Below are 20763 nucleotides of genomic sequence, written 5' to 3' on the forward strand. Positions count from 1 at the left end.
TCTACAGCTGGTTTTTTAGGAAATCTTTTTAATGAGGAAAAGATAAAATATGCTGTTTTATCTGTAATGCAGGGTAATTTATGTGATGCCCATATACATCAATTCTATCATACTTGTGCCTCCTAGATAAGACAAACATAGTAAGAAAACAGTGTTCTTATTCAAGAATTTCTAAAATGGCCACATAGCAACATTCTTCCACATTTAAGCAATCTGTTATTCTACATATATGTGTAACTCCTCAAGAAGTATAAATAGCAACCCATTCATGATTTCAGACTGCCTTCATGAGCTGCTATGGCAAAAAAAAAAAAAAAAAAAAAAGTTTTTAATTTTAAAAATTTATCACCCACAAATCACTTTGTGATGATATGGACTTGGTTAAAGTGATCCTCTCATGACAGATAGCCAGTTTCAAAAGTCTCTCCAGCTTGACAGGGCTACCAGAACTTGTACTTATACTCCACAGTTGCTTTTCTCCCCCTCATTTGTAATATCTTTTTATTTTTCTGAATACATGCAAAGATAGTTTTCAACATTCATCTTTACAAAATATTGTGTTCCAAATTTTTTTCATTTCCTTTCTCCTCCCTCTCCCCTAGACAGCAACCAATCCCATATAGATTAAACATGTTTTCAAGACCTAGGGCCACCACAATAAAGCATTAGATAATAGCTTTAGCCCAAGAACATATTATGTTCCTTTAAATAATTTACAACCAAAACATGGCTGATGAGCACTAACATCGATTTTAGAACCATTTACTGGTTTAACTTGGAGGAAAGTGGAGGGGCTTTGCAAACAACTGTTACTTATTGGGTTTTGTTTTTCCAAATTATGGGCATCCTCTGCTCCTTCACTTCCTTCTTATATTCTTCTCACACATTTCTTTAAATATGTCTCATTTTCGACCTTAAAAGTGCAAACCTTCTGGTTTTTTTGGCATTGATTCTGTAGGGGTACAGCAGAAAAAGTAGCCAAAGGACCAGGGTTTAAATCTTACCCTTAAATACTTATTAGCTATGTGACTTTTCGCAAATATTCTTATCTCTCTGAGCTTTATTTCTTCATCTATTAAAAAAGGGGAGTAATGGAGAAACACAAACTTTGCCAAGATCAGGGCTTAAAAAAAAACAAAGTTTTCCAATGTCACCACTATTATTTGCTAAAAATGGTAAATATCCCAGTTAAACAAAATAAATTGAGTTAACAAGCATAAATATGAAGAAATAAAATTACTGCTATTTTCAAGTGATAGAATGATTTGCTTTCAAATCCTAAAAAAAAAAAAAAAGTGGCAGGATATAAAATAAAACTCACAAAAATCATTAGCCTCTCCATAAAATCCAAAAGGAAGAAATTCCATTTGAAATATTTACAAAATATGACTATCTGGTAATTAACCTAACAAGACACATTCAAGATTTACATGAATATGACTAAAAACTCCATTTACAGAAATAAAGAAAGAAAAACAATTGGAGATAATAATTGTTAATTGTTGTACTGTGACAAAATGGTAAAAAATTATGATGCAGCCTAAATTAATGTACAGATTTAGAATCATACCAAACTACCAAAAGGTTACTTTATAGAGCTAGGAAAAAAAAAAAAAACAGTAACAAAATTCATCTAATGGAACAAGACTTCAAGTATCTGAAGGGAGATAATTTTTAAAAAAATGAGAATGAAGGAGGCCTAGTAGTGTCAAAACTCAAATTATATAGCAGAAATTATCAAAAACTATTTGGCACTGGCTAAAAAATTAGCAAAGCTGATCAATAAAACAGATTAGGTTAACAAAACTATGCCTTCCAGTGTATTGTGTGATAATCCAAGCTCACCGATTATTGGTTTAAGAACTCCGTATTATTCAAGTAAAAACTACAGAGAAAATTGGAAAACAACCTGGCAAAAATTAGACTTAAACCATTATCTTCAATATCACAATAAATTCCAAATTGATATGTATACAAATATAAATATAAAAGTGTCATATTATTTTTTTAATTAGAGAAAGGGAGATATACAAATGGAGCAATTGTCTCTAAGATTTTATATTTATTTTTTAAATATGCTTTTAAAAAACAAAACTATGTAACAGAATTTAATGGTGTTATAATCTTTTGGGTTTTTTCCTATGTTGAAATGTTCGTATTACTTGACATTAAATCATTAAATATATAATAAAAGGGAAAATGTAAATAAAATTCTTTTTCTTAAGGAGTTCAGATGATCCTTAAAGGGATTGGATTCAGTGACCTCTAGGTTCCCCTCCATACTAAATCTATGATCCTTTAACATCTAAGATAATGATTTCCAAGAAAAACTGGTAAACTTGCCTTGTTTCTAGGCTAGTGCCTGGACAATAAGTCACACAAGTATCTTTTAGAAAACAACTACTAGAGAAGCATTTATTAAGCATACATACATATTAAGTATGTGCCAGGTTCTGTGCTAAGCACTGGACAGAGAAACCTTAATTAATGAAAATCCTTTCACTCGGATTTCAGGTTTCCATCTGCTTGCAAGTAAGTCATTGAAAATCTCAAGGCTTCAACTACCAAACTCACATTACTCTTTGCACAGAAAGTCCTTGCCTGCTATATGCCAGGCTCGAAAACCAGGGTGCTTGTTTCCCCCTCACTTCTCTGACATGATCTGTAGTTATTACAATTTCACCAGACTCGGCACAAACAATCCTTCACTGAGCTGAAGTCCAACAGGACAGGGGAAATGTTGCTATATTCAGCAGGACAATATGATGGGGACACTACAGAAATCTACTTTCCACATTCCCAACAGGATCTGTTTCCAATCCCCCACTTATCTCCCTTCTCTCTCCCCAACCCTCCCCTCGATCTTTTCTCTGCTCCTTATTTACTTACCCTCATGCCTCCTTCCTCATTATATAATAATCCTTTACCACCTCTTGTCCTATCTCACGGCCCCCACTATTCTTCCTTCTCTACCTTCTACACACTAAAACTGCCCAAACACCTGCCATCACCTCCCCTCCTTCACTTCCAGCACTCTCCCCAATTCCTTGCTCCAATTTCTCTCCCAACCCCCCTCAATACGGGTTCTCATCGCTACGGTAGGTTTAAGAGCAGAGAGAAGGGCTGGGATGCCTAGAAAGTTAAGAGGAAAAGTAGAGCAGGTGTTGGGTGCTCTTTCTTTCCTCTGCGTTGCCCGCCCCCCACCCCCCGCCACTTTCCTTTCCCTCCCTCCCCTCCCCGACTCGTTCTCGCTCCCCTCCCCGACTCGTTCTCGCTCCCCTCCCCCACTCGTTCTCGCTCCCCTCCCCCACTCGTTCTCGCTCCCCTCCCCCACTCGTTCTCGCGGGGTGACAGCAGGAGGCAAGCCCCAGTCCCCTTTTTGAACTTGAGTTTCCCAATCTGCACAGAAAAGGGAAGAGATATTTATGAAGGAATTCCCGAATTCGAAAGTTGTGGGACTGAGAAACAGGTCCCCCCTTCTCCTAATAATCCTCCCACTGACAGGGGGTGATGGGGAGACGGAATACTGTCACCATAGCAACGGCGGGGGGAAGGGAAGCCGAACGCAACGCCGGAGGAGCCCCACACGTACCGGAGATTGGAGAGAAGGCAGAAGGAAGAGACGCTCGAAGCGCTGGGTGCCAGCAAACGTCTCGTAGTCTGAGCAGACCGCGCGGGGTGCGGGTTAAATACGGAGGAAGACCGCATCGAATGACGAACAGTCCGCAAAGGAGCCGGGAGATTGTCCGTTGTTGTTGTCGTCGCAGACGCGCTTCCGGTCCAACGCACGCCCCCGCCGACCGGGGGCGGAGTCAGAGCGCAAGGCGCGTGCGCACACGGCCGACTCGGCGCTCCTGGAATGCGGATGCGACAGGGCTTCAGCCCCCTCAGCGTCGCACTGGATTTTACGTCACATGCCCTGGCTTCAGAGTTCCTAGATTGCTTCCCTGGGCTCCCGATTTATACAAGCTCATCCCGGAAGTGCTTTAGCCATGGGGCGGATTCAAAAGCGGTCGTGCGCAGGCGCGAGAGGCCCGTCTGCTGCCCCGGCTTCTAGTTGATCTCCCGGGGCTCTCTGGAAGGTACCTGTTGTTGCGATCACACCCGCGCCGTGTCTGGAGGAGGTTTTTAAAGTAGGGGAAATCTTATGCAGAAGAGGAGCCAAGGCCTGGGAGTCCCGAGTCCGCAGGTCGAATCCCTGCCTTGCTATCGCACGCTGCGTGACCTAGGGCGGGTCTCTCTCTGGGCCTGTGTTCGATTTTTTATTTTGCAGTGATGCGCTGGGACCGGCTGGTGCAGGCCTAACAGTAAACACTTATGAAGCGCCTGCTGTGTGCCGGGTGTCCCTGCGCACCGTAGGGAGGGAGGGCCGGAGGAAAGACCCCGCGCACCCAGCCATCCGAAGCCAAGCTGGTCCCCCACCCCCACCCAGGGCCGAAGCTCAGAGATGCCCCTAACTTGTCTCCTCTGCCCCTCCTCTCTAGGTACCCCAGCGAGCTCTCTGCCACGCGCGCATCCTCCCGACCGGCGTCGAATCCCGGTCAGCCTCCCGGGGGCCGCTGCTTGGGAAACATCCGTGGGGGGGGGGGGGACACTCACGTGCCGTGTAAAGCATCTCCCCGAGGGTTCCGAAATCCGGCCGCCGCGCGCTGGAGCCAGCTGGAGAAATGGCCTCTTCCTGGCCAAGCGACAAGGAGCCTCGGCCCGGCGTGCCCGCTCCTGCCTGGCTCGGGATGGATCGGGAGACGTTGGCGCCCGCCAGCAAGTTGTGCGCGGGCCGCCGAGGGCCGCCGCCCACCGCCGAGGCGGTTTCCGGACCCCGCGCCAGCGTGGACTTTATCCAGGCAGAATCTTTCACCTACCCGGACTTCTTCAAAGGGTACCTGCTCCCCAACGTCCCCTGCGTTTTCTCTTCAGCCTTCACCCAGGACTGGGGAAGCAGAAAGTCGTGGGTGACCCGGGAGGGGAAACCCAACTTCGATCACCTTCTTGGCAGCTTTGGTAAGCCGGAAAGAGCCAGAAACATCGGAGCGGAAGGGCATCGTTAGGGAGAAACACCTTCAGTCCGTTTGCGGGTCTCTGCTGTCGGTGGCACAAGGCCTGGAAGGGCATCCGAGCCAAAGGCGGCCGGACACTCACGCCTTTCTGGCGTCCGAACTATGGATTTAGAGCTCAAACGGACCCTAGAGGCCGTCCAGGCCAGACAGAGGCCCCGCATCGGTGCCTTGCTCGTCCTTCAAGGGAAGAAATGGCCGGGCTTTTCCCCTCTCTCCCAAAGCCAGGGGCCTTTCCGCTTTCTTGAGACAATCAGCCCCGCAACCTCAGCCGATGCAGCCAGTGGCTTTAACCCGCCTGCTGCTTTGGGTTAAGGGCCGATTTATATGTTTCTTAGTTTTCTTAAAGCAAGCTCTAGGTGTACTCTGAAGAATTACTCAATAGAATGTAACGCAACTAGTTTGTATCTTTAGAGATTTACAGGATGATTTTTGATGAAACGATACAAACAAATGAGCAAAAAAAGAGCCATGAATTATATGTGAAATAAAACATGGAACAAGGAAAATTTATAATTCATTAAAAATAAACTTGGTCAACAATTCATAGGTAAGGGAACCGTTCCTTCCGATCAAAGCGGTATAAAATAAGATCAATCCGGCTTAAGTTTTATAGCACTTACCATACTCTTTCACTTCCATTATTCTACTTAACCCTCATCATGTTGTGAGTTACTTAGGCCTAGTAAGTAGCACATTCATCTTATAGAGGAGGAAAGCACAATTCAGAATTATTTATCTAAGGTAACTTAATGGGATTCATACTCCTGGATTTGTACTTCCCTGTCTAGTGTTCTTCACACCATCCCACACGAGAGGCATTTACCTGCCACCATTCCTGCCTTCTTTCCAACCTTCCCACTTTGGCTGAGTGACTCTAAGAAATCATTTAATGTCTAGGAGCCCAGGCCCTCTGAGACTAGGCTTTTATAGAGCAGTTGCTGATCTGCCTTGGTAGGTAGGGCTTTCTTAAGTTCCTTATACCAATGAAATCCCAAATCTGATTTTTGAAAAAAAAAAAAAGTCCTCCCCATAGCCTGTTGAAATCTCACTTGCAATTTTACCTCAGAGTTAGTATAATTCCTAGTTAAGATCCTGAGTGACATCTATAAATAAAAAATAATGTATGGGTTTGTGTGTGTGTCTACCTTTTCTCCCTAAGTATCTAAGCTCTTTCAGGACAGTGACCATGTACAAGTGTACTAAAGCTAGGCTATAGAAGCACCAAGGTGGTTCCAAAGTCCAGAATATGCAGAAGATCATATATTTGTTCATTTTTGATTGACTCATGGGGGAAGTTCTTAATCAGCCTTTAACAGGAAGGAAATACACATTTATTGAGCACTTACTATGTGCCAGACATTATCCAAGGGGTTTTACAAATATTTTCTCATTTTATCCATATAGCAACCCTGGGAGGTAAGTGCTATTATTATTTCCATTTTAGAGTTGAAGAAATGAGGCAGATGAGGGCCGACTGGCCCAGAGTCACACAGCTAGTAAGTGTCTGAATTAGAATTTGAACATGGTTCTGGAGGAGGGTGGGAAGGACTAAAGAGGTAGAAGTAGCTAAGATGAAAGGGTTTTTCTCAGCTGGTGCTCTCTTCAACCAAGGTGATAAGGATCTATATTTGTTTCAGGGGATGCATCTGTTCCTGTTGCAAACTGTAATGTCCAGGAATACAACTCTAATCCAAAAGAACATATCCCACTGAGGGAATACATAAGCTACTGGAAGGACTACATCCATGGAAACTACTCTTCTCCCAAAGGATGTCTCTACCTCAAGGACTGGCACCTGTGTAGGTAAAAGGCACTGGACTTTTGTCAGTTTTCTGAAAATAGATAAACTCAGTTTACCAAGCATTTATTCAGCACCAGAAATCTACTGTGATGGAAAAACAAAAGGCATGAGTAAGATTTAATAAAGATAATTTGAGGAGAGAGAGAAATAACAAAGGAAGGCTTTCCTTCCTTTATATAAGAAAATGATACCTGACTTCAACCTTTGAAGGGAGATTAGGGAAGAAACTTTAGTGAAATGGCCTACTTGTTCTGGAGAACTTGTAACAATTTGAATTAAAATGGGAATCATCCCCCTTATCTCTATCATTGATATTGTCCATAAAGGAATTCTCAGATCTTATTTTAAATCAAAACCCCTGATGAAGTCTCAGCTTGTATATTGATCAATTTGTCTTCAAAGTAGAGGAAGTAATGAGAGAAACTTGGTCATTCAATGACCAATTCAAAGGTCCAAATGAAACTAAAGTTGAGGGTATTGGACTAGCTAAAACCTGTCCTGCTATGGCATTTTATGATTCATTGAAACCCCAGATGTAGGGAAGTGGTAACAAGAGAAAACACCTGACTGTCCTAAATGACCCAGACGAACTATAAACTAATGAAACAACTTGGAGTTGTCATGGAAGAAATATGCAAGTGTAACAAGATGACTAAGAGTCACTCCAGTTTAAATGGCATGCATCACTGCATTCTTGCCTTCCCAATGGGAGGGACCAGAGAGGGAAAAAATGTGAAACTCTAAAATGTTTTTAAATGAATACTCAAAAATATATAGTTAAAAAAAAACAAAACCCAGTATATGCATAGAAATTCAGGGGAGAGAGATTTCAAAAAGATGTCAAGTGGTCCAGTGAGAATTCCTGCAAGAACCTTCACATACCTGAGTTCATTATGTGCCATCAGTCAAAATCTTTTAAGCCCCAGTTGAAACCTTCCCTGGTGCCAGTGACCTTCAGTGATCACTCCCAGAACTCTATCTCTTATAACAATTTACCTTTAGCCTGTAATAATTGTTAGTGTTCAGTTCTACTTACTAGACTGACCTGCTGTATCTTATTTCTCTCTATACCTTATAGTGCTTTAGTGCTTTGGACATAAGCAATGCTCAATCGATATTTGTTGATTAAGTTTATAAGAATTAATATACTGAATTAAAATATTAAAAGGTAAAATACAGCAATGGATCAGACACCATGAGCAAAGATGCTTCTTGTCTACTCAACCTCCCACATTTAGGACAGTTTATCCAAAACAAAAAGATGAACACTAGAGTCAGTACTACATGGGTGACCTCCTCACATGTTTTCACTCACCTTCCCTTTTCTTTTTTAAGGAGTTTTCCAGATCATCAGGTATATACCACACCTGTGTATTTCTCATCTGATTGGTTAAACGAGTACTGGGATGAACTGGCAGTGGATGATTATCGTTTTGTTTACATGGGGCCGAAAGGATCATGGTAAGATTGTTTGGGACCCTTGGGGAAGGGAAACACATAGGGTATTGTCAGCTCTATGGGGTGCTTCAGACTCCACTCCTTCCGATCCATTCTGTGTGCTTCTACCAGGCTCACAGGTTGCTGTGGCCACAGTGACTTAACTTAGTGGGCAGGATGCTCCTGATTCCTTGTCAGGCTGGTCCTGACTCCTAGACTGTTCTAGGTCTTCCCAATTTAACAGCACCTGATAGAACCTGTGCTCTCCTGGAGTAGCCTTATAACCCAAAAGTACACCAGTGCCTCCTGGAGGCATCAGGAAACAGCTATTTTTCCTATAAAATTTTTTATCATCACTTTTTCATCAATAAGTTTCAATGACTTTCTCATACCTGCAAAATAAATTCCTTATTCTTTATAGCAACTTTTTACTGTCCTCGACAATGTGTCAGAAACCTACCTTTCTCTCCTTTCCTCCCACTGTTCCCTGATACAAACCCTCTGGTCTGTCTAGGCTGACTGCTTACTGACCATACCTTATGGCAGGGGTCCTCAAACTTTTTAAATAGGGGGCCAGTTCACTGTCCCTCAGACTGTTGGAGGGCCGGACTATAGTAAAAACAAAAACTTTGTTTTGTGGGCCTTTAATAAAGAAACTTCATAGCCCTGGGTGAGGGGGATAAATGTCCTCAGCTGCCGCATCTGGCCCGAGGACATAGTTTGAGGACCCCTGCCTTATGGTTTCCTACCTAAGTGCCTCTGCTCATGTCATTTGCCATTTCCCCTCTTTTCCAGTGTGCCTTTCTTAACCTTTCTGTTTTACCTAAATCCTAAGCATCCTTCATCCCTGATCCCTGAAAGAGCTGTTCTTGGTCCTTAGGAATTATTGGTCTGCAGTACTTGAGACCCCAGCTCCTTCCCCTCTCACAGACAGTCCAGAGGTCATTGTCTTTAGGTCTAGAGTTCGTTACCTTGTACATCTAACCATTTGGATTTGGGAAACCATTGTGGTTTCCCAAATCCAAAGATCTAGTATATCCCATATATTTTTACATACCCTCCACCCTCCGTTCCTGATGTTGCTGCCATTATACAATACAGGTTCTGCTTTTTTAGCATCCATTTCTCTCATTTTTTCCCTCCCCTCATTCCCAGTCAATATCATCAGAGTGTGTTGTGGGAGAATATTGGAAGGAAAAAGCAGAATCTACAATTATATACAGATTCAGAAAATAATTCAGAATCACCCTGGATAAGTGTATGTGAAAAAAAAATCTACCCCAAACTAGATGGGCCTAAATTTAATTAACTAATCTATACTGAGATTCTTTCAGACTTAAGCTTGACTATCATGTACCTTTCCTCTATGAAGTATTCACTAGATCTCCTCCTTTCCTTAGTCCAGATAAGAGTGGTCTCTATTCTTTAGAAATACCTAAGCTCAGTTTGGGATTCACCCACTTATCAAGCATTTCAAGTCTAGATCTGAGGACCAAAGGTGAAGGTTGATGCTTATCTAGGCTCATTCATTAATTTATTTTTCTGGAGTTTTTTTAATCCAGGATTAGGTGGTTTTGATAGTAACCACTTTATAAAATAATTTGATATCTAACAATACAAATTCCTCCTTTGAACCCATAATCCTTTTGTTATTCTTATTCTCCTTTTCCTCTGTATAAATTTTATCACTTAATCTTAGGAAGGGAACTGAAGTAAATAAAAGACTGAAGGAATCAGACAGGTAATAATTTTAATAATAAATGGAAAACAATTATCTACAAAATTGGACCTTTTTCTTGCAGGTTGTGGATAATAAAATGTCACAAAGTGCTTTAAGATGTACAAAGTACTTTTCTCACAACCTGCTCTGGGAGGTAGTGTATCAATCCCATTTTACAGATGAGGAAAGTGAAAATCAAAAAAAGATGTGATTTGTTCAAGATCACAGTTAGCGTTGGAGACACAACTCATATCTATGTCTTTTTCTCCACTAATGTTCACAGATTTTGAAGTATCAATATTACTTTGACACAATGGGTTAACATTATATGGATATGAAAGATGGGACTCATCTTTCTTTGTTTTATGTCACATGAAAATTTTTTTAACTGAATAAAATTTATTGTGCTGCTCTTGGCTCACTCTACAGGACCCCATTCCATGCAGATGTCTTCCACTCCTATAGCTGGTCTGTCAACATCTGTGGAAGGAAGAGATGGCTTCTCTACCCCCCAGGGCAAGAAGAGAACCTGCGGGATTATCACGGGAACCTGCCCTATGATGTGACTTCTTCTGCCCTCAGCAACATCAAAGTGTACCCAGAATACCCCAAATGCTGTCCAGCTATTGAAGTCATCCAGGAAGCAGGGGAGATGATCTTTGTCCCCAGCGGATGGCACCATCAGGTCTACAATCTGGTAAGATCCACCTTCTCTCTCCTTATTCTCTCTCTCCATATTAAAAATGATCTCTTCTGGCACTGATTTCTCCTGATAGTTTGTCTGACTTCTTTGTACTTAGGACACTCTGTGTGGGCACTAGACCTGGAGTTAAGAATATTTGAGTTCAGATTCAACCTCAAAATATTAATTGGCTGTGTGACCTTGTGTTATCTCCCTATCTCAGTTTCCTCAACCGTAAAATAGGGATAATAATAGCAGCTATCTCTCAGAGTTGTGGGGATCAAATGCTTAGCATTATTCCTGGCACAATGTAAGCTCTATATAGATGTTAGTTGTTAGGATTATATATGAGTATTTCATTCTCCATACTGGATCCTAACTGTGGTACTTACTAGCTGTATGACCATGCACAAGCTATTTAATCTCTCTGAATCTCATTTAACTCACTTGTAAAAATATGGATGATCCTACTTGCACTGCCTACTTTACAGGATTTTTGAGGGAACCTAATGTGACCTTTGTGAAACTTTTTTTTTTTTTTTTTTTTAGTAATAGTATTTTATTTTCCAAATACATGCAAAGATAGTTTTCAACATTCACTCTGCAAGTGTTCCAAATTTTTCTCCCTCTCTGTCCCCCTCCCCTATACAAGAAAAATCAGATCAAAAAGGGAAAAAAATGAGGGAAAAAAAGGCAAGCAAACAACAACAACAAAAAGTGAAAATACTGTTTTGTGATCCACACTCATTCCCCACAGTTCTCTCTCTGGGTTCAGATGGCTCTCTCCCTCACAAGTCTGTTGGAACTGGCCTGAATCACCTAATTGTTGAAAAGAGTCTTATTCATCAGAATTGATCGTAATATAGTGTTGTTGCCATGTATAAATATCTCCTGGTTCTGCTCATTTCACTTAGCATCAGTTCTTGTAAGTCTCTCCAGCTCTTTCTGAAATCATCTGACTGGTTGTTTCTTATAGAACAATAATATTCCATAATATTCATATACCACAATTTATTGAGCCATTCTCCCACTGATGAGCATACTCAGTTTCCAGTTTCTTGCCACAAACATTTTTGCACATGTGGGTCCCTTTCCGTCCTATAAGATCTCTTTGGTATACAAGCCCAGTAGAAATACTGCTGGATCAAAGGGTATTCACAGTTTGATAGCCCTTTGGGCATAGTTCCAAATTGCTTTCAAGAACAGTTGGATCAGTTTTATTATAGAAGTATGAGTTACCATTATTCTTAACGGTAGACTTTTTGTCATTTTTCATCTTTGAATCCTCAGTACCAAGCCCAGAAACCCCCCAACACACACACACATAATAGTGTTTAATAGATTTTCATTGAGTTGAATTTAGCCCAAGAGAATGAATGGAAATTATTCATTTAACTCAGAGACAGAAGGGAACTAGGTTCAGATCTACCCTTTACATGGGAATAATGATGCCTATAATACTTACCTACCTCAAAGGCTTACTATGAGAATCAGATGAGAAGGTAATATATAAAATGCTTTTCAAACCCAAAACACTATAAATGCTAACTATTCTATGTGCAAAGTGCTTTGCATGTAAACTCTTCATTATGTGTTAGATTTTATTTCTTTTTAAAATTTATATTTTATTTTCCCCAATGACATGTAAAACATTTTTTGGTATATTGATTTTCTTATCTTTTTTTGAATTTTTTTTGCATTTATTTGAAGTGTTTGATTTTAAATAAAGATTTCATAGAATTATAGAACATAAGATTTAGAGCAGAAAGAGACCTAAAAGGTCAATGACCTTAACCCCTTCATTTTGCAGATGAGGAAGAAAGGCCTGAAGAAGCTACTTTGTTCTAAGTCTAAAGCAGCATTTCAGTGCTTACTCTGTGCTAGATGAGAGAGAAACATAGAAAGAGAAGGTTTTGCGTTTGTCCTCCAAGAGCTTACAGTTAAGTTGAGGAGACAAGATATAGCTAAAAAGAATGCAGCAGCATCAGATGTCCAGGGACAGAAATGACAGACTCTTGATCAGGGTTAGAGCATACCAAAGAAGGGCTGGTAAGAATGTGTTTGCCTCCTAGAGCTTTAAATTGAAAAGGAAAGGTGGGGAGGGAGAAACTTTGAGTATGTATATCTACTAGGTTAAATACCAGTGAAAGAAACCTCACTGTAAGTAGAAGAGCAGCAGAGAAGCCAAGAAATTTATACAAGGGAACAATGAAAGAAAGGAGCCCTCAGTAAGAATCATGATCTTGGAGATTGATATATGCACAAAGAATGGGTTAAAAGGAAGATCCTAATATAAGGAGGCAAATGTGACCTCACAGATCACCAAGACTTCATAAAGTAGCACTTGGGTATGGAATATGGACCCACAATGGTATGTTTTATTCAAAAGAAAGAGTTTAAAGTAGGAACTGAGAAACATCACATAGGTAGAGATTATCACATGAGGAAATCCAGGAAGCAGAAGAAATGTCTGGTAGACATTTGGATGAATTTCAACAGGCAGTATATTTTTGACCACCTGGATAGAAGGAAGAAGTGGATACAATCAAGCACAGAAACATGATGAGGGCAAAGAAAAGCATGATATCTAGTAGAGATAGGAGAAAACCAAACATCTGCTGGAGTTCTCAGCCAAAAGCAGAACTGCTAATGATTTATTAAGATTGCTCAGTGATAATTATATGTTTCAAAAAATGGGAAAAAAAACTCATCTAGATGTGATTCTCATCAACAAGGATGAACTTACTGAGTGAAATAGAAATAACTTTGGCAGCTCAGGCAGGAAGGGAGGAGCAAACAATAACCTTTCTATCTTAAGAGTTCATGGCAAAGAAGGAAAGGAAAACCAGATATGATCTGACATATTTCCTATTTGAGGGAAGAACAGATTTTGAAGGATAGGTAGTTTATTTGGAAATGTAATAAAATCAATTGTTGATGTTATCAGGTAAGATTTTCTCAGAATTTAATCAAGCAATTAAAAGTAATTGGGGTAACCTTCTTTGTGACTTTCCATTAAGTTTCATTCAGTGAATCAAAACATTTTAAATACATCAGCAAACAGGATGAAAAAGCTTTACACAATTGTCAGGATATCAGTTCAGTCCAGACTTTGTCATAATGTTTAGATTGAGGCATCATATCATAAAAACCAGACTGAGGCAAGTGCATGAACTTGGACTATCTTTAATAGCAGTTGAACAACCTCTTTCTAGACAAAGGAGAGTACAATTCATGAAAAACAGGAGCAACAACAAGGATACTGAAGTACATTCTTCTCTTCAGTCAACAGTAAAAAAGAACAGTATTTAAATAGAGGTTCTTAAGCAAATCTGGCTTCTACTAAAATTCTGTGTGGGGACATCAATCCAGGAGGGATAGAAAGTTCTCAAGAATGAAATTCTGAAGTCACCAAAAAAAAAACCAGTTCCAATAAGGGAAAGGGCCAGTAGCCCGAAGAGAACAATGTGAATGGAGAGTAAATTCATAGAGCAACTTGACTTTTTTTAAATAGGTTTAATTCAGAAGACTGATGCAAAGGCCAATAGGGTAAGAAATTCCAAACTGTGACACAAGTCTGCAAGAGTCAAGTAAAACTTAAAGTGAGCTGACATTGTCTAGGAAAGCTGAAAACAACAAAAAAGGATTTTAAAAACTATATTGCGGGGGGCGGGGGTTTGGGAAAGAAGGGTGATGATGAGAGAGAGCTGCATAATAAAAAATAGAACTACTTGACTTAATTTGCTTCTGTTTTCCATACCAAGGAAAACATTGAAAAGATAGAATTAAAATGACTGACTAGAAATGATAGCTAAGTTGGGAAATTATAATAAGGGAAATTATAAGTATGATTTATTTTAAATTACATATTAAATTTTAATATTTATCATATAAATTATAATAAGGGAGTACCTAGAAGCCTTGAATTCTAAATTACCAGACCCAAACCGATAGATGTGAATGCATAGCCTACATTAGCAATCTTTGGAACATCCTAGAAAAGGATTAATGTATCTGTCTAAAAACAAAAAGAGAGGGAAAATAGAAGTCACAACCCACAAGCCAGTGAACATAGCATCAATTTCTGGGGGTGACAACTCCATATGGGGTCTTGTAATTGAATGTGAGGATCTTGAAATTATGATTTTTTATCAGTAAATTTTTAATTTGTATACCTATTTTGTATATCCAGGGTCAGGTCAAAAGGAGTTGTGAATGAAAAAAGTTTAAGAAGGTCTGTGCCATATTAGTCAGCACTGGGACTTAGCAACCACAGAAGCCACTGAGTTCTAAAATTACTTTAAATAGTGTAATGTCTAGAAGGTTGTTGTTCAGTTGTTTTTCATTCATGTGTGACTCTCCAATATCCCATTTGGGGTTTTCCTGACAAATATATTTGTCATTTCCTTCTAGAGCTCATTTTACAAATAAAGAAACTGAGGCAAAAAGGATAAAGTAATTTCCCCAGGATCACACAGCTAATAAGGGTCTGACTCTGGATTTGAACTCTGGTCCTCCTGACTCCAGACCTAGCACTGTGTCAATTAGAAGAAAGGAAATGATAATCCCACTGTTCTGTCCTGCTTAAGCCACCTCAGAAGTATGCTGTATTCAGCTCTTGGGGCCATGTTATCCCAAGGATGTTTATAAGCTAAAGAATATCCAATGGAAGGCAGCACGATGTGAACAGCCTTGATATTGTCCACCACGAGGATTAGTTAAAGAGGCTGGGGGTGTTTCACCTAGAGAAGGAAAGAAAACTTACTGGCAATATCACAATACTCTAACTATTGGAAGAGCTTTTGTGTGGGAACAAGATTTAGGCTTGTTCTGTCTGGCCCCAAAGGACACAGCTAGAAGCAGTGGGTAAAAACCAGAAACTGCTTTTGGTTCAGGGGTTCATATCTAATGACTGGGCTGGGAACCTAGGAAAGCCTGGGTTCCAAATCTCCCTCCAGTCCAAATTCCTCACCAGATTGTTAGCTGATGTGTGCCTTGGGGTCTTTACATTTTCATAGGCATTTGTAAAAGCTAATGAAGGGCAAATCGGGCCACCAGTCCCCTCTACCCTTTTTTCCTTTTTTGACATGAGGTCTCCCTATCTCAGCCAGGCTGGAGGATACCTACTCCCAATGTTGATTGAAGCTTTCTGACGAGACTGGTTCATCCCTCCCTCAGCAGCCTGGCGGCCCTCCCCACCCAGCCACTCACCATCTGGGTGCCAGACTTCTCGTGGCTGTCCAGGATGGCTCTGCCCATTTCAGCCTACCTGTTAGCAGGGGCGACAAGCGCACATACAGGCCTTGGTCTCCTCTCCTTATCTTGACAGCAGTGAGACTTGCAGTATCTCCTTTGGGGTCTGTCCTCAATGACTAGATGCCGGGGGACCTGCTAACTCTCAGTCTCGTTGGTGACCTCTGCTGGCCATCCCAGGAGGCGCTGGCCTCTCGTTTTAACCTAGTTCTACCTGAATCATTCTTTCAGGACGATACCATCTCCATTAACCACAACTGGATGAATGGCTGCAATGTTGCTACCATGTGGCGCTTCCTACAGACCGAGCTGTGTGCCGTGCAGCAGGAGATCGCTGAGTGGAGGGACACCATGGACGACTGGCACCAGCACTGCCAGGTAGGATGGCACAGGGTCCCCGGGGTCATGTGTGAGAGCCAGATTTGGCCAGGGAGGGAGCCGAGCATTGGAAAGGTTTCCTCCCAAGACAGGATTTGTGTGTAGGGAGGCTTGGGACTTTCCACAGAACTCGGCTCTGAAGCATGAAGGACCACAGACTAGCTAATTAGGGAGAGACTTATCAGTCACTTGGTACTGAATTCTTTGTCCTAACAAAGAAGCCCTGGGCAGCCTTCTTCTCTCTCTTCAATCTTAGTGGCAGGCCTGCTAATAACCCTATTGTTTTAAGGATATTCTATAAACTCTCGTGTGACTCTGCAAACTCCAAATATGAGGTTATTCTCCAGTGGCCAACGAGTTGGCACGCTGCTAGAGGAACTGAATTATTATGAGACTGACAATCCCTTTAACTGTAACCAGAAGACAGAAAGAAATTGCAGCTAAGTGGAAGGATGACTCCTCTTTGGAGACAAAGGAGTTGGTTTTGTCATGTACCTCAAGGCTGCAAGAAGTGTTACTTCATGGATGTTTCATATCTTATATCATAGCACTCAAGTATTTTCAAAACCATAATGTGGAAAAAATCTAGGACCTCGTTAGTACTTATCAATATTAATAATTAATATTAATTATGAATTAATTAACGTATTACCCAATAATCTCTCATTTGGAGAAGGGAGGAATTTATGACCAAAGAAGAACTAGAGAACATTATGAAAGGCAAAATAGACAAATTTGATTGCATTAAAATAAAAAGGTTTTGCACAAACAAAACCAACAGAAACAAAATTAAAGGGGAAGTACAAAGCTGGGGGGAAAAATACTTATACCCAGTGTTTCTGATAAGGGTCTCATCTTTAAAATATATAAAGAACTGTGTCAAATTTGTAATACAAGTTATTCCCTAGTTGATAAATGGTCAAAAGATATGAACAGACAATTTTCAGATGACAAAATTAAAGCCATATGAAAAAAAAAAAGCTCTAAATCATTATTGATTAGAGAAATGCAAATTAAAACAACTCTGAGGCACCACCTCACACCTCTCAGATTGGCTAAAATGATAAGAAAGGATAATGATAAATGGAGATGTGGGAAAACTAGGCCGCTAATGCATTATTGATGGAATTGTGAAATGATCCGTTTTGGAAAGCAATTTGAAACTCTGCTAAAAAGGCTATCAAACTGGGCATATCCTTTGATCCAGCAGTGTTTTTACTGGGTCTCTATACCAAGGAAATCATAAAAGGACCCCAAAATGTTTGTAGCAGCTTTTTTTGTGATAACAAAGAATTAGAAAGTGAATAGATGCCCATCATTTGAAGAATGGCTGAACAAGTTGTGGTATATGATGGCAATGAAATATTATTGTTCTATAAAAAATGATGAACAAGCAGATTTTAGAAAGGCCTGGAAAGGTTTACATGAACTAATGCTGAGTGAAACAAACAGAACCAAAAATATATTGTACAGAATAAAAGCAAGAATGTGCAATGATAACTATGAAAGGCTTGGTTCTTCTCAGTGGTTCAGTGATCCAAAGCAATCCTAGTAGTTATTGGACAGAAAATGCCGTCTGCATCCAGAAAAAGATTTAAGGAGACTGAATGTAAATCAACATATGCTATGTTTATTTTTTTCTGTTTTTCTTTCCTATGGTTTTTCCCTTTTGCTGTGATTTTTCTCTCCCAATATGAGTTATAAAGCAATGTGTATTAAAAATAAATTTATTAGAAAAAAATACACCCCCCCAAAAGGCAAACAAGAGAATATCAGTAACCATATGCCTACTTTTTCATATAATAAAGTCATCTATAATATCAGGAAACTGTCACCAAAACATTATTTGACTCCCTGTCTGGGGCTGTTTGCTTTTAGGTAAGGCAATTACACTAGATCCCAGGTTCTTAACTTTAAGACCCCAGATGCTGTTAGCAGCCTGGTTTTGGATCCCTTTTGAGTATAATGTTTTCAAATACACAGGATGACAAGTGATACCATTATATTGAAATAAGGGTATACTTTTTTTCCCATCCAAGTTCATGAAACCTTTGAAGTCTCTGGTAGATGCCGTGTTAAGAACTCCTACACTGCATGAATTCTAAAGTCCCTTCGTAATTTAACTTTTGTGTTTTACATCCACATCCTGGCACTAGAGGGCTTTCACAACGTGGCACTAGATTATCTTGTATTCAAATCCTTCACTGTAGACAAACTAAGGGTACTCATTATCCCATAAATATACCATGAGTACATTACTGTCTCCAGTTCTTTCCATTTTACTCATGCTTTCTTAATTTGTAATGTTCTCCTCTCTCCTCCAAATTTTAGCCATTCTTCTAGGCCCAGTTCCAACACTACCTCCTCTAACTAATATAATATGTTGATCCCATTCTCTCTCAATCCTTCCTCTGAATTCTTAAGATGATTTTTTATTTTAGTCCCTTACTCCATTTAATCAAATATGGTCTTGATTTTATTATATGGTTTTTGTTGTACTGTTCAGCTTTTCACATTTTTATATCAGTTCTCTCCAACTAAACTACTGGAGACTAAGGACCCTGTCTTAAACTGCTTCTGCTCCAAAGATTAGCAACTAAAGGTTGGCTAGTAGGAAATGTAGGGTGTGTCTCAGGAAAGTAGGAAGTGTCATTTTAAAGCATAATCTCATAATACTTTTTCTTTCTGATCCTCAGGTGATCATGAAATCGTGCACTGGAATTGACTACAAAGAGTTTTATAACTTCCTCAAAATCATAGCAGAAAAGAGAATTTCTCTCCTAGAAAAAGTTCCTGCAACCAAACCCTTGGAAAATATTTGCAGTGACAACCCTGGGCTGGACCCCCACCATGCAGCTTTTGATTTAAGTCGAATTGCTGATGTGTTAGAATCCTTGATCACAAACCCAGATTTCCAGAAACTGGAGATTGATGAACTTTCACTTCCCCCAAAGGACCTCTTCAACCACTTGAAAGAAATAATAAATGCTGCTTCTCTCTAATCATGGTTTTTTTTTTATTAAGTAGCAAGAAGTAACAACAAATGGATGTCTTATCAATATACTTACAGTCCACCTTGCCCCAAAGGTGACCTTGAACTTGGGAATCGCTGGAAGTCAAATCTGGCTCTGCTATTTACTACCTATGTGACTTTGGGGAGATCACCTAACTAATCTGAAATGAAGGAAGTCCTAATGTCCCTTCTAGCTCTCTGGGTCTGCGATATTAGGAACATAATTTAAATGAAAAGTAATTTTCCTTTCCCACAGCTTATCTGAGATCCAGTCCAACAGGAGGGAAAGAAGAAGCTAACTTCAGAAAGTCTTTCATCAGATGTTTACTGAGCTGTGTTCCTAGTGTGACCCTGCAGATCCAGACTAGCCACATCCTAAAGGCCTAAGGCAGTATCTCTCCATCCTGGGTGCCCAGAAAGCCCCAGCTAAGCCATCATATGCCAGCATTGCGGGCAGTGCTAGTGCCCCCTAAAGCAGCTCCCTTCTGATCCCTTCCCTTCCAGAGTCACCCCCATAGGCCCACCAGCTGTTGTCTCTTGGTGATCTCCCTATGTTATCAGATGAACAGCTGCACTTCATGCCAGGAAAAACTGCCCTTGGCTCAACGGGACCTTTGTCTGCTGGTGTGGAGCAAAGATGATGAGAGTGGACCACGTGTGGGAAACATGAGTTCAAGTCCCAATTCTGGTTCTCCATGGCAGACCCACAGCCTCGGTCTCCCCATCTGTAAAATGGAGCTGATGGTACTGGCACTCACTATCCAGAAGGGTATTTGTAAGGAAGGTGCTTTATAAACCCAGAGGCCCTCTATGAATGAGAGCTGCTGAAAATGCTGCAGCTTAGAAATGGGGGCTGCAGCAGAATCATGCTTAGGGGTATTCCCAAACCTTGGTGTGGACACTCTGTGTTCTATTCCCTGGGACTTTGTGCAAGCTCTCGGACCACTGCTGCCCAGGCCCGTTAGCTTGCGTTGTAGCTGGATCTACCAGGTGCAGGGTTGTGTGCAGCACGGTGAAAGGCACTGGAGTTCTACTGCAGACCTGCTCTCTGCCCTTCCCTCTCAGCCCCTTGTGAAAAAGCAGAAGGCTGGAGGGGCCAGGGCACATGGACAAATGAGGGCAGTTCTTGCCTGCATTGCTCCGTCCAGGCTCTTGAGCGCAGAGAACCCTGCACACTCGGGCTGTTTGTACAGCGTAAAGTCCCTGAAGGCAGAGACCGCGGCACACCTTCCAACATTCTCCATGGCGTCTCACAGTAGCTTTGCACATAGAAAATTTATGATTTCTTTTTTTAAAAATTCAAAAAATAAAGTGCAACATGATTTCCCCCTTTAATTGATAGCATTTTCCTGAGGCTAGGATCAGCAAAGACTAGAGCCTGCCCGTCTACTTGCTGGTTGATCCAGCAGAAGGAAGCTGCAA

The 20763-nt window shown here is 40.8% G+C and overlaps 2 protein-coding genes across 5 annotated transcripts in view; one reads left to right on the top strand and one right to left on the bottom strand.

Moving 5' to 3' along the window:
• The window catches only part of SNAP47 (synaptosome associated protein 47), a 66215-nt gene extending 62532 nt beyond the window's left edge, over positions 1–3683 (bottom strand). For both annotated transcript variants that reach the window (XR_004233089.1, XM_012543453.3), the window contains exon 1: positions 3593–3683. The gene's annotated coding sequence lies outside the window, so the exon portion shown is untranslated. The remainder of the gene's footprint in view (positions 1–3592) is intronic.
• Positions 3684–3825: 142 nt separating this feature from the next.
• JMJD4 (jumonji domain containing 4) lies at positions 3826–20403 on the top strand. 3 transcript variants are annotated; one of them, XM_031960440.1, is made up of 7 exons: positions 3826–4189; positions 4485–5001; positions 6695–6860; positions 8194–8319; positions 10445–10712; positions 16182–16328; positions 19025–19330. In XM_031960440.1, exons 2-7 carry the CDS (start codon positions 4668–4670, stop codon positions 19328–19330), a joined length of 1347 nt encoding a protein of 448 aa, XP_031816300.1. In that variant the 5' UTR covers positions 3826–4189; positions 4485–4667. The 3 variants fall into 3 exon arrangements, with proteins under 3 accessions (XP_031816300.1, XP_031816302.1, XP_003762264.1); XM_031960442.1 differs by having other exon boundaries at positions 3826–4082; XM_003762216.4 differs by having other exon boundaries at positions 3826–5001; positions 19025–20403.
• Positions 20404–20763: the final 360 nt, after the last annotated feature.

Source organism: Sarcophilus harrisii, chromosome 1, assembly GCF_902635505.1.
Source record: "Sarcophilus harrisii chromosome 1, mSarHar1.11, whole genome shotgun sequence".
Lineage (NCBI taxonomy): Eukaryota > Metazoa > Chordata > Mammalia > Dasyuromorphia > Dasyuridae > Sarcophilus > Sarcophilus harrisii.